We start from the raw sequence: 17,584 nt of genomic DNA, 5'->3' as shown, positions 1-17,584 counted from the left end.
CGCCTTTGTGTGGCGTTGTTCAGCTCTTGGGTATTTGAATACCTTCCAATGAAAGTGTTTTCTGGAAGTTCTCCCATGACCTCTTTACTTTTGTACATTACCAAAGTCTTTTGATAATTCCACGGCACTGTGGACGGGTTGGTCATTGGCTTTTGTGGCACGCGTCCGATAACCACTGACTCATTAAGCCGAGGTGGTTGAATCGTCCCCCGGACCACATAGGCCCCTTTTGGCATGTACATAGGTTTTGTCTTTTTGATCCCGAAGTTCTGCATCTTCTCAGCTCGACCTCGTGGTATGTAAAGAACTCCATCCTTTACCGGTACCACTTTCTTCTCCACCTTCTTTTCAGGCTCGCTCTTTATAGCCTTGGCCTCCTCCCCCTTTTCTGGTTTCTGGTCTGTCTCAGGCCTTTTCCCCGTGTCGACAATGGCAATTATAGCTTTCAGAGCAGGGTCGAATTCTTTGTCTTCGCAAATCATTCCGATCAGCGGCCCATTATTGTGAGCAGGCAATGGATTGTTAGTCACATTTGGGATCTCTTCGTCCCTTAGCACTATTTTCCCTTGCTCTATCAAATTCTCGACCACTCTTTTCAACGACCAGCAGTCATTTGTATCATGTCCCTCGGCCCCTGAATGATAGGCGCATCTGACTCCAGCTTTGTAAGAAGGTGACGTCGGGTTTTGCCTTGTTTGAGGGATTGGTTGCAAGAAACCCAACTGGACTAGCTTCGGGAACAAAGTAGAGTATTGTTCACCGATGGGCGTGAAAGTCCGCCTTCGAGGTGGCTCCTGAGGGCGAAAGTTATTCTGCGGGGGTTGTGGGTTATAGTGGTTGCGGTAAGGAGGCTGATTTCTGGGAGGTGGAGTTGGGCCTCGGTTGGCTTGTTGTGGTGGATGGGCATAAGGCTGGGCATTCATGACCATATAAGGTTGATGAGCATATGCCAAATTTGAGTGGGGGTAGTAGTGTTGTGGGGTTCTTTCCGGAAAACGGGGCCTGGGATGACGATACTCCCTTGCTTCCGAGGCTGCCATGGTCGTTTCTTCCTTCTTCTTCCCTCTTGTCATTCCTCCGGACCCGCTTTGGACGGCTTGGGAGGTCGCCCTTATGGCTGCTTGACTCAGAATCCTACCTGTTTTCAGACCATTCTCCACCATCTCTCCAATCTTAATTGCTTCTGCAAATGGCTTTCCCATGGCTGACATCATGTTTTGGAAATAGTCAGACTCTTGAGCTTGGAGAAAGGTAGTGACCATTTCCACTGCATCCATGGGAGGCTTCACCCTCGACGCCTGCTCACGCCACTTAATAGCATATTCTCTGAAGCTTTCTGAAGGTTTCTTCTTTAAATTTGACAGAGAATTTCGGTCTGGTGCAATGTCGATGTTATACTGGAATTGTTTTACAAAATCTCTGGCGAGATCATCCCATATATGCCATCGGGACATTTCCTGGTCCATATACCATTCCGAGGCTATCCCTACTAGACTTTCCCCAAAATATGCCATTAGCAGTTCTTCTTTTCCGCCGGCTCCCCGCAATTGGTTGCAGTATTTCTTAAGATGTGCAATGGGGTCACCGTGCCCATCGTATTTCTCGAACTTTGGGGTCTTGAAACCCGCTGGCAGGTGCACGTGAGGGAACATGCATAGGTCGGCGTAAGAGACGCTCTTCTGTCCGCTCAATCCTTGCATATTCTTCAAACTTTGTTCAAGGCTTCTCATTCTCTTGGCAATCTCATTTTGTTCTGCAATTTTGGGGTTCTGATCCTGCCCGGGTGCAAGCTCGCACTGAGGCGGTGGAGGATTAGTGCTGGTAGCGAACCTAGTTGGTTCCATTGAGAACGATGGTGCTTGGAATGTAAAAGAGGATGAGTCAAAGCTTGGCTTGTACGTGGTAGGCTGTGCCGTAATCGGGCAAGGCGATGCAGTAAAGATGTTCATGCTTGCATCAGTGGATGACATTCGGGGATGAGGCTCAGAAGGCGATCCAGCAGAGAAGGCTGAGGTGGCTGGGTACCCGAATGGGGTAGCAGGATAATTTATGGGGACATTAGAAGTCCCACTTGACCTGGAGAATAATTCAGGGAATCCGGGGACGACACTTGGCGGCTCTTTCCCATTATTCCAGTCGTCCAGCATTTCCAACATGCGGAGCCGTAGGATTCTATTTTCCTCCGCAGTTGCGGATTCAGGTGTGAGGACGGCTGAGATCGAGCTCTCCTCGGAAACAGGGATTGTTTGCAACGGAATTTCTGAAGACATTTCCACACTTCCTTTTGACCTGGTGAAGTAAGTGTGAGTACTGCTTCTGGTCCTAACAACAGGTAGTTGAACACTTCTCTTTGACCTCGTGAAGTATGAGTGCGAGGCCAGACTTTCACCAAACCAACCGTCTTTCCAAAAAACCTGGAGGTACTCAACGACAAACGCACGGTTAATTTGCAGCAAATAACAGATAGTCAATCTCACGTTGGGCATGATGCACCTATACAGTTGAGTGGATTACTACATGTTTGCTACGAGAGCATGCGTCATTCCGACATTTTTCCTATTATTATTTTTCCTTTTTTTTGTTTTTGTTTTTGTTTTTCTTTTATTATTATTATTTTTTTTGCAGTAAAAGAAATGCGACCGGATCCGATGAGGACTGCCTACGTATCACGATGCCTACGTGAATCAGATCATTACGTAGTTCGAAACACAAATGAAACAAACACACCTTTTATTGTCGAAACAATCTATTACAAAACTACATTTTGCAAAAGAAAGAGCAAACTTTAAAAATAAACCTAGACTCATCCTAGACTAAACAAACTGATGGGAAAAACAAGCAACAGATGCTAAGATACAGACTCGACTTATGAGTACATTATGGTTTTGACAATTTGTGTCCGTGGGGCATCGTTCGGCCTCGCCGCGGTCCTAGGTATGAGATCCCTCTCAAGTTGCTCCAGCTCATGCATGGTCTGCTTGACATAGCTCATTACTGCCGAGAGGACGGTAACGCTGGTCATGTTCTCACATTGTAGACATCGTCGGGTGATGGCATGTGCAATGGCCTTGATCCTATCTCTGGTTTGCTTCTTCTTTATGAGTAGGCGTTTTATCTGATCGCTACATATCTTGAACACCTGAGCATCCTGTATATGCTGATGTTTTAGTTGCCGTACTTCTAACTTCATCTGGGCCAACGAATCGTACCAGTATCTGCTCTCAATTTGGAAATCCTGGGCCTGATTAGCTGCTTTGATCTCAAGTGTAGCCATCTCTCTTTATTTTAGCAACAGTTTTCTCGTGATCGCCTTCCAATTGATTCAGGTGTCGGCGATGCTTATCTGCTCTTGTATCCCATTGTGCCCTGAGCTCTGCTATGATGTTTTTAGATTTCTCTAAATCCTCTTGCCATTCCGTGACTTTGCCTTTTAGCCTTTTTATCAACTGCTCATCTGCTCGACGCCTTGGCTGTTTATCCGCATCTATCCTTGTCTGTTTGATCTGGGCTTTGAGCATTTCGTTTTCCTGAATCAACCTGTTTCGTTCTCCCAGATTGGTAGCAACTTGCACGTTGTGATCATATTTCAGGCTTTCCACTTGTCGCTTCAACCTGCTGATTTCGGCGCAATAGCCTCTTTCTTTTGCTAGCCAATCCCACTGTTTTTGCGATGTTTCAGCGAAATTCAGGATGTGGGGTCTCTTAGATGGCCTTTCATGCTCAAGTTCCCTTCTATACCATGCTAGGTAAGCTGGCGCCATCTCCCCTTTGGCTCGATCCCGCACGCAAGTATCTGATTTCAAATATTGACACTCACTCCAGATTTGGCGAATTTTCGCTTCTGGAAACTGTCCATTAGGACTTATCTCAACTGCTTGAGTGCTAAGATCTTCCTCATAAGGTACTGTCTGGCATCTTCCGAGCTGTCTCAAAACTCGGCAGGGTGCGTAAGGTTGAATGCTCTTAAGCCCCATCAGTAAGAAATGGGTTTTAGCTGCCGGCATATATATGACCTCGTCAACAGGCAACCATCCTAGTGTCCATTGTATTTGGCTGGCAGTAAGAGCTTGAAAGAACGAGGTCCATGCCATGACTCCTTTGGGCAAACTAATCTCTTTGGTTCTCGTGTAAAATTCTTCTATGCAAGTCTTTTCCGGGGAACCATGGCTCAAAATCTCGGAACGATGGCAGAGGTGCTCGGTCATCCACATTTGTAGGAGCAAGTTACAACCTTCGAAGAAATTTCCTCCAGCTATACGGGCTGTAAGAGCTCGAAAGATGTCAGATACCAACATAGGCGCGAGAGTACTGTCACTTTGCGTGAGTAAAGTGCTGACGACCCCGGATATCTTCAAATCAATGTTTCCGTCTTTCCTTGGAAATACCAGAAGGCCCAGGAACATCATCATGAAGGCTACCCGTCTGTGTTTGTCCCACTTCTGACGAATACCTTTGCTGCACAGTTTGTTGATTGGATTATTGAATCCTCCCTCATGACCGTACCTATCATATATGAAGCATGGAGTACAAAAACCGGCAGCCAGATCCGGGTCGTGGACCGTTCTGGGTATCTTCAGTGAATCTAGGAACCGATGTACCGTGACAGCTCTTGGGGCGACCAAGTATTTTTGCCTCAACGGAAGTTCAGCATTTCCGATGTACCCAGCCATTTCTTCCAAAGTCGGGGTGAGTTCAAAATCAGAGAAATGGAAAACATTGTGCGCCGGGTCCCAGTAAGTGACTAAAGCTCTTATGATATCTCCCCGAGGCTGGATTTCCAACAAACCCACGAGACCTTTCAGATATTTCTTAACCTCATTTTGTCCTTCAACACCTAGATCATTCCACCATAGCCGTAACTTGACAGGGATTTTGGTCATTATTGAAAAATGTTCATTTTGCATCGTGCTCATCCTGCACATTTATTAAGGTGATTTTAACAAAATGACTTGACTCAAAAATATTTTACAAAGGGGATCAAGTTTTGAACACGGCCTTTAAGCACTTTGGGGACGAAGATTTTAAGGCTGTGTGGGTCAACTGGACAAAAATACTAAACAAGACCCAAAGGTGGCTGTTTATGCAAAGTCAGCCTTCCGGCGTCCCTTTCGGGAACATTCGGCTATTTATGACAAACCGCATCACCTGACTTATTTATGATTTTTTTATAGTTTTTCAAATTAGAAAACTCAAATATTACCAACACGGCCTTTCAACGCCTCGGTGACGAAGATTTTAAGGCTGTGTGGGTCAACTGGATCAAACCTTGAAAAATGACTCAAAGGTGGCCGTTTATGCAAAGTCAGCCTTCCGGCGTCCCTTTCGGAAACATTCGGCTATTTATGACAAAACAACATCACCTGACTTATTTATGACTCTTTTTAAAATTTGACACGTCTTTTTTATTTATTTATTTATTTATTGATTTTGGCTATTTTAGCAAAAATGGGGTTGAACCCGACGAGGGTTGCCTACGTATCTCACATCCGGTGAGAATCAAACCGGCGTAGTTCGGCCCATCATGAATAGAGAAAATCAATTAAACCCAGAAAGCAAGAATATTTTTTTTATTATTTTCTTTCGAAAAGAGATAAAGACTAAATTTTTTTTTAGGAAGTATTTAGACTATTAGTCTGAATTTATAAAAGAGATACTACGAGAGAAACAACATATTTTTTTAATGATGAATTTCCAAAAAAAAAAATTTTTTTTTTACTTTTAAATAAATAGAAAAGAAAAATTTTATATGTTTTTTTTTAATAAATCAAACTAAAAGACAACTTTTGGTTTTATTCTGTTTTTTTTTTAGAAAAATTCCGGCGAGGTTTCGACACTACTTGGACATTGGTTTTATTTTTCCAAAATAAGTAATTATCTCCCTACGCTGCTATTTTTCTTCTTTTTTTAGAAACCGGTCAGCATGCGGAACCGAAGCAAATAAATGCGCAAAACAAATAGGATGCAGCAGGGTGGTCTTTTCATTTCAGGTTGCCTGTCCTAGACGGACCCAACCCCTGTGTTGAGCCCCCTAAGTCAAATGCAACATGATGCAAATAAACGTTCCTACTAGGGATCCGGCATGAAGTTTCGTTATACTAGGTTTATACCCTGGGTATTTGTTCTAGACTGTGTACCCGAGCGGACAACTCGAGTCGAGGAGGGGGCTATGTACCGGGGACCCGCGAGATCGTCCGGCTTTGTAACTTGTCCGACCTCTTTCTTATTTCAGGTATTGACACTAACAGAATAGGGAGTCTCGACCAGCGAGCTTCTCCCCGAAGGTAAGAAGAGAAGGGTTTCGGCACAGTTTATATACAGTTCAGATAATATCAAAGCGGTAAAAGACAACATTTAGCACGTTATGCAAAACATGTAATAAAGATCAGATAATAAAGCAGAATATAACAATTATTCTAAGCTCGAATTCTTGAACCCTGAACCAGTGGTTCTGGGTCACGTCCCCAGCAGAGTCGCCAGAGCTGTCACATCTCCTTTTTGCGCGCCCGCCCCCGAAGGGTTAAATGCGCGAGGGAGTTTTTCCAATTTAAGTGACAATATTTGAAATGGGATTATTTATTTAATTCAGAGTCGCCACTTGGGAAAGGTTTGGCTTTTGGTGTCCCAAGTCACCGGTTTATCTTGAATCCCAAATCGAGGAAATTTTTGACTTTTCCAAATGAAGTCTGCAAACCAGAAATTCTAAGTAAGGAATTCTGTTGACCCGAGGGAAGGTGTTAGGCACCCTCGAATCCCGTGGTTCTAGCACGGTCGCTTAAATTGTTATAATGGCTAAATATCTGATTTAAATACATGTTGTGACTTATGTGCTTTTATTAAGTTTAAAACCGCTTTTATTATTATCATTTATTTTTTATAGAATTGCAACGTCGTGAAAATGTATCTCGAGCCACGTCGCAATCAATGCACCCGTAGTTGTTAACACATTTCGACTCCGTTGAGATTTGGATTCGGGTCACATCAATGTGCACCCGAGTTTAAGAATGTAATTTAATTGAGCCGTGCCTAAAAAGTCTAAACGCGTTATTATTTTTGAGGAAGGCCATGAAATTCACTAAACGGCCTGTCCTGAATTCTAAATATTTATTATGGTTAGTTATTGAGGGCCCCGCAATTTGCATTTTTATTTGGCGAGGCTCGTCTCGATTTTATTTAAGAGGATAAACCTATAGCGACTACATTTCTATTGTGTACGTCTCTAATAAAATGAAAGAAAGAGGATTACGTGCTAATTACATGCTTGACCAGCTTCGGATCCTTATTTGATTATCTGATTTTATGAGGCGTGAATTGTTTTGTGCCTTATTTCATGGATGAATATGTTGTTAAGTTGTCAGGGGAAAGTAATATACAGGATCAATAGAACTGCTAAAAGCTTATGATAAATGTTCTTCAGATTCAAGTTCGAAACTCGCCTATTTAAACCAGATCAGTGGAATTAACTTATCAGAAACTATTACTAATAGAGTTTGAACAGGGTCATGTGAACTACCTACAACGATTCAATAAAACTACATCATATCTGGCAAGATTAAGGCATTCTGTTCTATACATGCAGAATATTAGTTGAAAGGTTACCTAATTATCTGTGTGCCAAAACACTCATACATTCCTTATCAGACAACTCATTAAGCAAACGAAATCACAATTTAGGACGAACTAAGCTGCGATTAAGTACAAGGCTACCTAATGTGTTTCTTTATTGGATAACAAACTAAATGAATTACACAAATCTAATAACATTCGTAAAAACTGTAACTGCAACAAACGAATGATTAAACTCCTGCATATCTTTGATTTCATGTTCTCATTGTTACATCAGATGCAAAGTCTTAGTATGTACCTGGATGTTGGATACAACAGAAGAAGCAAGGGGTCAGTAGAGCAATAGAAGCAATACCAAACAGCAGCAGTAACAGCAGGCACAAATAGGACAGCTCCCAGTGCAAGATACAGTTAGAGCCGATGAAAAAATGGCAGAAAGACAACAACAAACAATGCAGTAGGAACAAAACTCCAAGGCAGACCAAATCCAGGAGAAACAAACAATGTGAATCAACCAATGAACTCAGCTGATACTTGAAAGAAAACAGAGTTGATTGAACAGGTTGAACAAACTGAGAATCACACAAACAAGGAAGAAACAGTTGCTAATTTTCTGTATATTTTCCTCTCGAATGTGTATCTTTATAAGCCCCTCTATTTTCTCTCACTATCTCTTTTCTCTTCAAAATCCAGTGCCAATTTTCAGTTTTGAAATTTTACTTGAGTTGTCAAGAAGAATTCTTTCCAGTTTTCTGTTTTTCAGAACCCAGCTCTCCAATATTCAGTATGAGTTTTTTTTTCTCTGTATCTTTTTTCTTATCCCCTTTTATAGCTTCAAATCAGGCTATTTGAGCAGCCTGTTAATCAATTAGGTCCCCTCCCATGTGCTGTCCCTTTTCAGTTTCCACTTAGCTAATTAAGTATAAACCTCCCCCATGATATTCCTGACAGTACCCTCTAATATTTAAACTAAAAGGCAGACATGGCAGCAAGAATATAATCTGACAAACATGCTGTCAAATTATTTTAATCAGAATGGCTTTTATGCACATGTTGTGCACTAATGCACATGCCCTCCAATTCAGGCTGTAACTAACAGACCAAACCTTAGATTTCTGAAATCAAATTAACAACTATAAGTTACTAAACTCAGTTCCTAATTGATTTAGACAATGCTTAGCAGAAGCAAATCGATTTGTTATTGTTCAGGCAGTTAAAACTAATTGACGACACATGTCGACTCGACTATATTAATCATAACATGTACAATCGTAGCCAAAATCAGACATTTAACAGTATCGAACACATGATTTGAATTGTAATGACTAAACAGCATTGTACTCGAGGAATCAGTTAATCAATTCAAATTTGAAATTCAGCTAATTGCACAACACATACATACATACATATTATCAGAACAAGTAGAAGAAGGACTCAATCAAAACACAGAGGTTCAGGCAAAGTGGACAGGACACAGTTGATAAAATTCAGGGACACAAATTAAACAAAACATGAACAGACCTTTAATCAACACATGGACTAAAAATAAAGGAAAGAGGAAAACAAAAACTCACCATAAATCCCGAAAAATAAAAAGTCTTGGCTTGGATTCGAACAAGCCCTTTTTGGGGTCGAAAGGACTTTAATCGAAGTGTTCTCAGTGAGAACACTTCGAATAAAATCCATTAGACCCTAAATACCTTGGCTCGAACGGATACGGACCAGTGACGAGGAACCCTAAGGTTCCAAAAATCAGATCTGGGATTCATGCTTCCCTGGTCAGATTCGGACCAAACCAAGCATGGTTTGGTCACGAGGGGGGTCTGGGGAGTGTCTGGTGTGAAACTGGGGTCAAACGGTGTAAGTCAGGTTCCGACTCGAATCTTCAAATGAAGATTCGAGAAGGTGGGAAGGGATTCGAGCTAGGTGGTTAACAGATCCATGTTCAGGGTTGTGAGGGGGTTCTATGGTGTTAAGGTGGAGGTCACTGGCATTCATGCCGCCGGCTTTCATGGTGAAGAATACAAGGGCGGCTAGGGTTTGGAGGGGAAGGGGATGAGGACGAAGGCTGGGGTCTCGGATAGGGGGGTAGGGTATGGTAGGAAGCTTATATATGGAATGGGTGGATTGATTTCAACCGTTGGATGAGGCGAGATGGAAGGCCAGGATCCTTCAGTTAAAGGGGAACGATGTCATTTTAGACTAAAGGGGGTTGGGTCGGTCCGGGTGAAATGGGTCGGGTTCATCAGTGGGTTATGGGGAAGTGATCTTGGCCGTTGATCAATCTGAGATCAACGGCCCAGATCAGACTGGATTAAAACGTCGTCGTTTGGACGTTTTTTGAAGTGGGCTGGTCCGGATCGGGTTACACAGGGGTTTTGGGTTTGAGTTTTGGGCCTTGAATTTAAAATGAAAATAAGCCCAACTGATCTTCAACCCAATTTTGCACTCTCTTTTATTATTATTTTTTTATTTTAAAACAAAACCTAAGTAAATCAAATTAAAATTAAATAAACACTTAATACAATTATTTGCACACATATATTAAAATATTTAAAACAGGTAAAATCACAAAAAACAAAAATCACGGACGAAGACGCATATTTATGATTTTCTATTTAACAACCGGATTACGGTTCAAACTACGCATGACACATACATTTTTGTATTTTGTTTTAATAAAAATAAAAATGGGCAAAATCACAAATAATTAACAAAATGCCATGTAAAATCCGAAAATTGTATAGCAGGACCATTTGTTATTATTTTTTCATTTCTTTTTGGAGCGATTGTCGCGTAAAACAAAAATCACGTGCTCACAATTGTTATCGTGACTTATACTACTTTTTATGTAGTTTTTTAATTTGTAAATATTATTTAAAAAAATTAAAAATTTTATGTTTAAATTCGCGATCAAATTGAGAAGTTTGACTTCCTAAATCCGAAATATATCAAAATATTGGGACGAGGAGAATATTTTTCCATGGTTAATATTATACTCAAATACTATATTAGTTCAAGTTATAGTATTATAAATGCTTAGTGATATGCTAGCTGCAATGGCTACTAATGAACCCTTAACAATTAAAGTTAACTATTAAGTAGTAGTAGATGGTTTTTAATTTCATGAACATTAGGTGGACCAACGTGGGAAGTGCAACTGGGAGGAAGAGACTCCACTACAGCAAATAGAAACATGGCCAACAACGACATCCCACCTCCATTCTTGGACTTACCTGCACTTATCAACAACTTCAAGAACCAAGGCTTGGATGAAAAAGATCTCGTCGCGCTCTCTGGTGGCCATACACTAGGGTTTGCGCAATGTTTCACTTTCAGAGATCGTATCTATAACGAGACTAACAACATTGACTCAACCTTTGCAAGTCAACGCCAAGCCGATTGTCCACGTAGTGGAGGTGATTCCAACCTTGCTCCTCTTGATCCAACGCCAGTTCTTTTTGACACGGAATATTTTAGTAACTTGTTGTGCAAGAAAGGGCTTCTGCACTCTGATCAAGCACTGTTTAGTGGTGGACAAACTGATAACCTTGTTCAAATATATAGTACCAACCTTGGGACTTTCGCTAAAGATTTCGCTGAGTCTATGATTAAGATGGGAAATATCAAGCCATTGACCGGGGATCAAGGTCAAATTCGCGTAAACTGCAGGAAGGTGAACTAATTAGAGGGAGTAGTAATTAATGATGCTGTGCTTCAAGAATTTGATTGTTTTCAAGTGTAATCGTGATTTTGTTTTACTCATTTGAAGAGCCTCTCTTCCATATAAATAAGTTTATTGTGAATGTTGAGACTTTGTAGAGTTGTGTGGTCATTTGTGAATTAGCGAGAGATTGTATTTACTTTAAAGAATGACTCCTAATCACACTAAAACTCTAGGATGTAAGTTTAATGAAAACAGAATTCTATAGGGTTAGAAGTCTTATTTTTGTCTGGAATGTATTGAATGTTGTTTGTTTTGGTTATTGAATAACAGAGCCTTTCATGGTATCGAAGCCCTAAGAGGTTTAATCAACCCAACACCCTTTTCTTTTTCATAGCGCAAGGAAGCATCTTCCTTCGTTATCATCATTCCAACTTCTTTAATTTGTCCAGTTCATCTGATCATGGGAGATGATACATCACCACCAGCTTCAGTATTTACCTTGAAAATGGTATAAAAAATATATAGCAATATCAATCAAAAAAACTAAATAGGAAGATCAAAACATAATAAAACTTTAATGGTTATTTTGACGTGGAAAACTCCTAAAGATACTTGAACAATAAATGATTACGATGAATCCATATAATAATTTTGTATATGGTCAAAATCGGGCTACAATTATATTTAATTTGTGGTTCTAAAAATACGTGATTTATCTTAATACTAGTTGTTAGGAATTATATGCCTAATTTTATGGCTCCCAGTTGGCTTTTGCTATTGTGGTTTGTGGGTGAATTTAAATAGAAAATGACATTTTATAACCGCTATCAAAATAATAGCAGAAAAAATTTATATTTTTTGTATATATATACATTTGTGTCTGTTTTATAACAAAAATATATAAATTTTATACTTTTCGACTAGTTTCGACCGCAGCTAAACGTGATCTTTACTTGAATTTAAAATGTAGTGCTATACATTATAAATAAACACATAAGCAAATGACGTGATGACTTACATTAGCTCATTTAGGTGTATCTGCTCATATTTTAGTGTTGTGATCAACTAATCTTTAGAGAGGAAAAAAATCAACTAATCTTTAGAATATATTTTAAGTCTTTCCCTGTGTTTATCATTTATAATATATAATAGAGATTTTTTACTTATTTATATAATATTAGAAGCTTATTTACTCACTAAAGAGGTTTTACTTAACTACACCTTCATATATAATTTATTAATTATATACGAACTAGTTTAAAATAATTAAGTATCCCTTGATTGTATCCTTTTAATTTGGTAAATCCCTTTAAACCCTCACAATTCGTTTCTTCCCCACACAGCCCCCAATCACAATTCATGCTAAAGGATTTTTCTCTTTCTCTCTTTGAAATCAACCATCTTTCAACACCGATTCTACAAGACCTTTTCTACAAAATCTCATAATTTCCTTTAACAATTGTGAAGAAAGTTTTCATTTTTTATCGATCTAAATTTTGTCATGGCCGAAGTTTGGAGCTTTTATGGGTTTCCCCTTGCAACGACCCGACCAGTCGTTTTACTTTCTAGATCTTCGTTCTCCTAAATAAGACTCTCTGTATGTGCTTTAACTATTTTATGACTTGTGGGGATGGTTAGTTCGGGATTTTGAAGGGTTTGGGTTGAAATTGGAACACTTGGTTCCTTAAGGTTGGCAAAAAGAGCTAAGTTTGACTTTGGTCAATATTTCGAGTAAACGACCTCGGAACTGGGATTTGACGGTTCCAATAGGTTTGTATGATGATTTTGACTTGGGCGTATGTTCAAATCGGGCTTTGGATGACTCGGGAGCGTTTCAGTGCTTAATATTGATAGTTGGAACCTTGAAGGTTCTAAAGTTCTTTAAATTTGGTTTGGAGTAGGTATTGATGTTATCGAGGTCCGTTTGGGATTCAGATCCTGGGAATAGCTTTGTATGATGATTTAAGACTTGCACGCAAAATTTGGTGTCATTCCAATTAGTTTAAGTATGTTTTGGTGCGTTCGGAGGAAGTTGGAAGAATTTGAAATTCATAAGTTGATCCTATTGGTTTTGGGTTGTGATACTTACTTTTAATGTTATTTTCTGCATTTCAAGGGTTCGAGCGAGTCCGTTTTAAAATTTTAAACTTGTTGGTATGTTTGGACGCCGTTTTATGATTTTTAAGCTTGTTGGTATGTTTGGACGGGGCCTCGGGGGCCCTGGATGTCATTCGGACGATGCGTGGATTGAGTTAAGACTCAAAAGGGCTGTTGGTATGCCAGTTCTATTGTGCCCGCACCTGTGAGCTTTTGGCTGTAGGTGAGAGCTTGCAGGTGTGTGGTTTTGGCCGTAGAAGCGTCTTTGGAGTATTTGGACATGGAACGCAGGTACGGGTGATTGTGGGGAAAACGTAGAAGCGACCTAAGCCGCAGGAGCGACACGCTCGTCGCAGAAGCGGGATCCCGTCCATAGAAGCTGCCATCGCTGGGCCTGAGGAACTCTACAGAAGTGGACATAATGCCGTAGAAGCGGTACCACAAATGTGGCCCAGTGACGGTAGATGCGAAAGACCTGGAGGCAAAAACCTTAATTTAAGTCGGGACTTAAGCATTTTAGGTTCATTCATTGCATTTCTTGGGGCGATTTTTGAGCTTGTTAGAGAGGGGTTTTCACTAGCTATTTGAGATAAGTAATTTCTATCTAATGTAAGTTAAATACATAGTTTATGGGTCGATTTTAACATGTAAATTAGTGAAAATTTTGGTTTAGATTAAAAAGCTAGGCTTTGATAAAAATGGGATTTAACCTCAAAATTTTCTATGGAATTGAGTGGAAATTATATATTTGAGTTCGTGAGGTTATGGGTAACAACTTTCTTCGAATATTTTTCGAATCTAGGCATGTAGGGCGAGGATTAATTTTAGGAATCCTTTAATTTGGGTTGGGTGATAACTCTAATAGTTAGAATAAGAACTTTTGAACATTAATTTATATTAAATTTGGCTATTGTTGGATTGTTCGGCACTGAGTTGAGGCTTTAGAACGAAATTGTGACCGGAAAGGGAGCTTTGAGACAAGGTAATTCTCTTGCCTAACCTTGTAAGAGGGAATTTACCCCATAGATGATTTAAATTTATATTTGCTTCTATTTGTGGGGGCTACGTACACACGGGGTGACGAGAGTCCGTGTGTAGCTACTAATTATGCTTATGTCCAAGTAGTTTAGGACCTAAATCATGAAATACTTGTAATTTTTGTGCCTTACTTGTTAATTAAGTTATCTAAATCATATTGGAACTTGATAAAGGAATTGTATAAGATCGAATTTCACATACTTGATTTTTTGGCGGGTTACTTGACCGTTAATCGAACTTGTATTACATTGTGTATTAGCCTTGTAAAAATGTTAAGTCAAATGCTTATAAAGTATCCTAAATTCTTGTAGAGCGGGCCGAATATCTCGGCGGTAGAATAGATGCAACTATGGATCGTGCCACACGTCCTTCGGCAGTGTACACATTATTCTGGATTGGATCGTACGACCTCGGCATAAATCGTGCTTAATAATACTCGGAGCCTAATTATACTTGATATTATTTGTGGCTTGTGAGGAAACTATTATTAATGATAGGAAATTACTCGGAAATTATTTATTTGTGAATGAATTTCTTGTTCCTTCTTACTAATGAGTTGTAATTATTATTCACATATCCCGTGTTCATTTAGAAATTTTGTATTCATATTATTAGCCCATAGTAAGTGTCGAAGTCGAATCCTCGTCACTACTTCTTCGATGTTAGACTTGGTACTTACTGAGTACATGTTGTTTATGTACTCATGTTACCCTTCTGCACTGACCATGCAGGATCTGAGGCAAGTGCATATGGTGATCACACGGGCGCGCATCCCCGTTATCCGGAGGCCTAATGGTGAGCTGCTTACTAAGCCATTCCGCAGCACCTAGTGTCTCTCATTTACATTCATTTCTGTCAATTTCTATCTCAAAGAGTAGCTAGAGTTTTGTAGAATCTATTAGTGCTCATGCACTGTGACATCGGGTCTTGGCACACACTAGTAGACTTGTGATTTTGAATTATTACTATGGTTATGATTTGCACTCAGCTGCTTTTGTTCTATATATTTAAGCTGTTGTTTCTTAAATCTTTTTATTAAGGAAAAATCTAATTACTTTAAAAATTTATTTAAAAGGGAAATCACGTAGTTAGTTTACTGTTGGCTTGTCTAGCGGCGACGGTGGGCGCCATCATAGACTATAAGAGAATTGGGTCATGACAACATGATATCAGAGCACTAGATTCATATAGATCTCTCAAGTTATGAGCAGGCCTAATAGAGTCTTGTTGAACGATACAGAGATGCCCATGCTTATCTTTGAAAGGCTATAGGGTGTTAGGAAACTACTCTTTGTTTATTTCATATCGTGCAGTTGATGTGTGATACTAAGTATCTTTCTCTTATTCTCTCACAGATGATGAGAACGAGTGTAGCTAATGTTTCAGATCAGGAAGGAGTTGCTCTCCCTGTTACTAGAGGCTGAGGGAGGGCTCATGTCCGGGGTAGATGACGAGGACGTCCTAGAGTTGCTCCATCTATGCCACTAGCTGATCCAGTAGAGGATCCTATTATCGAGAAGCAGGGAGAGGTGCCTGCAATAGAGCCAGCCCTGGTAGATTTCATATCAGCATTGAGATTCCAGGAAGTCATAGGCTGTATCTTACGGTACATGGATACTATGACTCGGACTGGTTTATTTCCAGCAGAACCGGCCACATCACATGCGGGAGGGGGAGTACAGACCCCTACCGCTCAGGCTCCAGGGCATGAAGTTGTCGTATATCAGACCTTGGGTGCACTACCTATGGGCGGAGCCCAGCCAGTGGCAGCAGTTGTACCTGAGCCCAGACCAGTTGCGGCCGGTGAGCCGCAGAAGCTATTGGACTGATGGACCAGGCTACATCCTCCTGTTTTTGCAGGTGAGCGACATGAGGATCCCCAGGACTTCATTGATCGGTATAGGGATAGACTTACTACTAAAGAAATCAGGTTTTAGCGACGGACAAATTCTGTAGCTAAATAGAAAAATCCGTCACTAATCTCATTTAGCGACGAATTATCAAAAGATTCTACTAGATACAAGCATTTTAGCGACGACGTTCGTAGATAATTCCAATATTTTTGTAGTGACTGCACAACATGAGGATATTGAGTCCCATGGGGTGGACATTGCTACTTTCCGGATGGAAAGAAGGGCCCCTAGATGGTTGTTTTTTGCAAACCAGCAGATTCTCCTCCCATGACTTGGGAAAGGTTCACCCGTATCTTTCTAGATAGGTATATTCCACCCTCTCAGAAGGTAGAGTTGCAGTTTCTATTTGAGCAGCTCTAGCAGGTCAGATGTCTGTTGTGAGCATGTGATTTTTGCCTCATACGAAATACTCCAAAAGAATTCCCAAAATTAGGCATTTTCTTTAATTATGTGTTATTTTTAGGAATTATTGTGCGATTTTCCTGATTGTATGCATATGTTTGTGTGCATGTTTAATTTCATTAATGCATTAAAAATACAAAAAATATAGCATTTTGCATTTAATATTTTGATTTTTACATTTTTCGAAATAATTAATAATTAGGTGTTTTACAAAAATGAATATTCACAAAAATAACATATTTTTGTATTTTGGTCAAATTGTGAGATTTTCTTTTAATTTAGTGTTTAATTATTTGTGATAGGTATTATTTAAAGTTAATTAATATTTTAAAGCTAATTTAGGTCTTTTATAATTTAATTAGGATTTTAATTTCAAATTTTGAAAGAAAAAGGAAGAAAAGAAAAGGAAAAGAATTAAATAAAAGAGAAGGAAATCGGAATTGGGCCAATCCAATTTAATCCCCAAGCCCAAACCAATTTTTTTACCCCAGTCCAACCCAAAACTAGGCACATACCCGGTCCGTCTCCAGCCTCAACCAAAAGACGATGTTTCAGGCGTTTCAATCTAGGCCGTTGAATCAGCCTGATCGAACGGTCCAAAGCCTCCCTCACAACCCGACTCGTTCCCTCACCCGGACCGCCCCAGTTGAAACTAAAACGACCCCATTCCCATTTACGATTTAATCAGAGCCGTTGGATTCCAATCATCCAACTGCCCTAATTAAATCAAACATTTAATATATCAAACCCCAACCCCCAAACCCTTACCCCTCTCAGAACCCCCCCCCCCCCTCATTTGTCTCTCTTCAGAGAACAACCGACACACCACTGTCTTCCGCCCGCCGAAAATCGCCCACGGCGGTGGACGGTGCCCAAACAACCCTAAATTAACACCATCGACTCT

At 40.1% G+C, this 17,584-nt stretch overlaps 1 protein-coding gene across 1 annotated transcript; it reads left to right on the top strand.

Moving 5' to 3' along the window:
- The first annotated feature begins 10,759 nt into the window (after positions 1–10,759).
- Positions 10,760–15,789, top strand: LOC104214848 (peroxidase 22.3-like). The gene is made up of 2 exons (XM_070164668.1): positions 10,760–11,239; positions 15,721–15,789. The coding sequence occupies exons 1-2, from the start codon at positions 10,760–10,762 to the stop codon at positions 15,787–15,789; spliced, it is 549 nt and encodes a 182-aa protein (XP_070020769.1).
- Positions 15,790–17,584: the final 1,795 nt, after the last annotated feature.

The sequence above is a fragment of the Nicotiana sylvestris genome, chromosome 12 (genome assembly GCF_000393655.2).
Source record: "Nicotiana sylvestris chromosome 12, ASM39365v2, whole genome shotgun sequence".
Taxonomy (NCBI): domain Eukaryota; kingdom Viridiplantae; phylum Streptophyta; class Magnoliopsida; order Solanales; family Solanaceae; genus Nicotiana; species Nicotiana sylvestris.
This window is presented reverse-complemented; position numbering and strand designations above follow the sequence as displayed.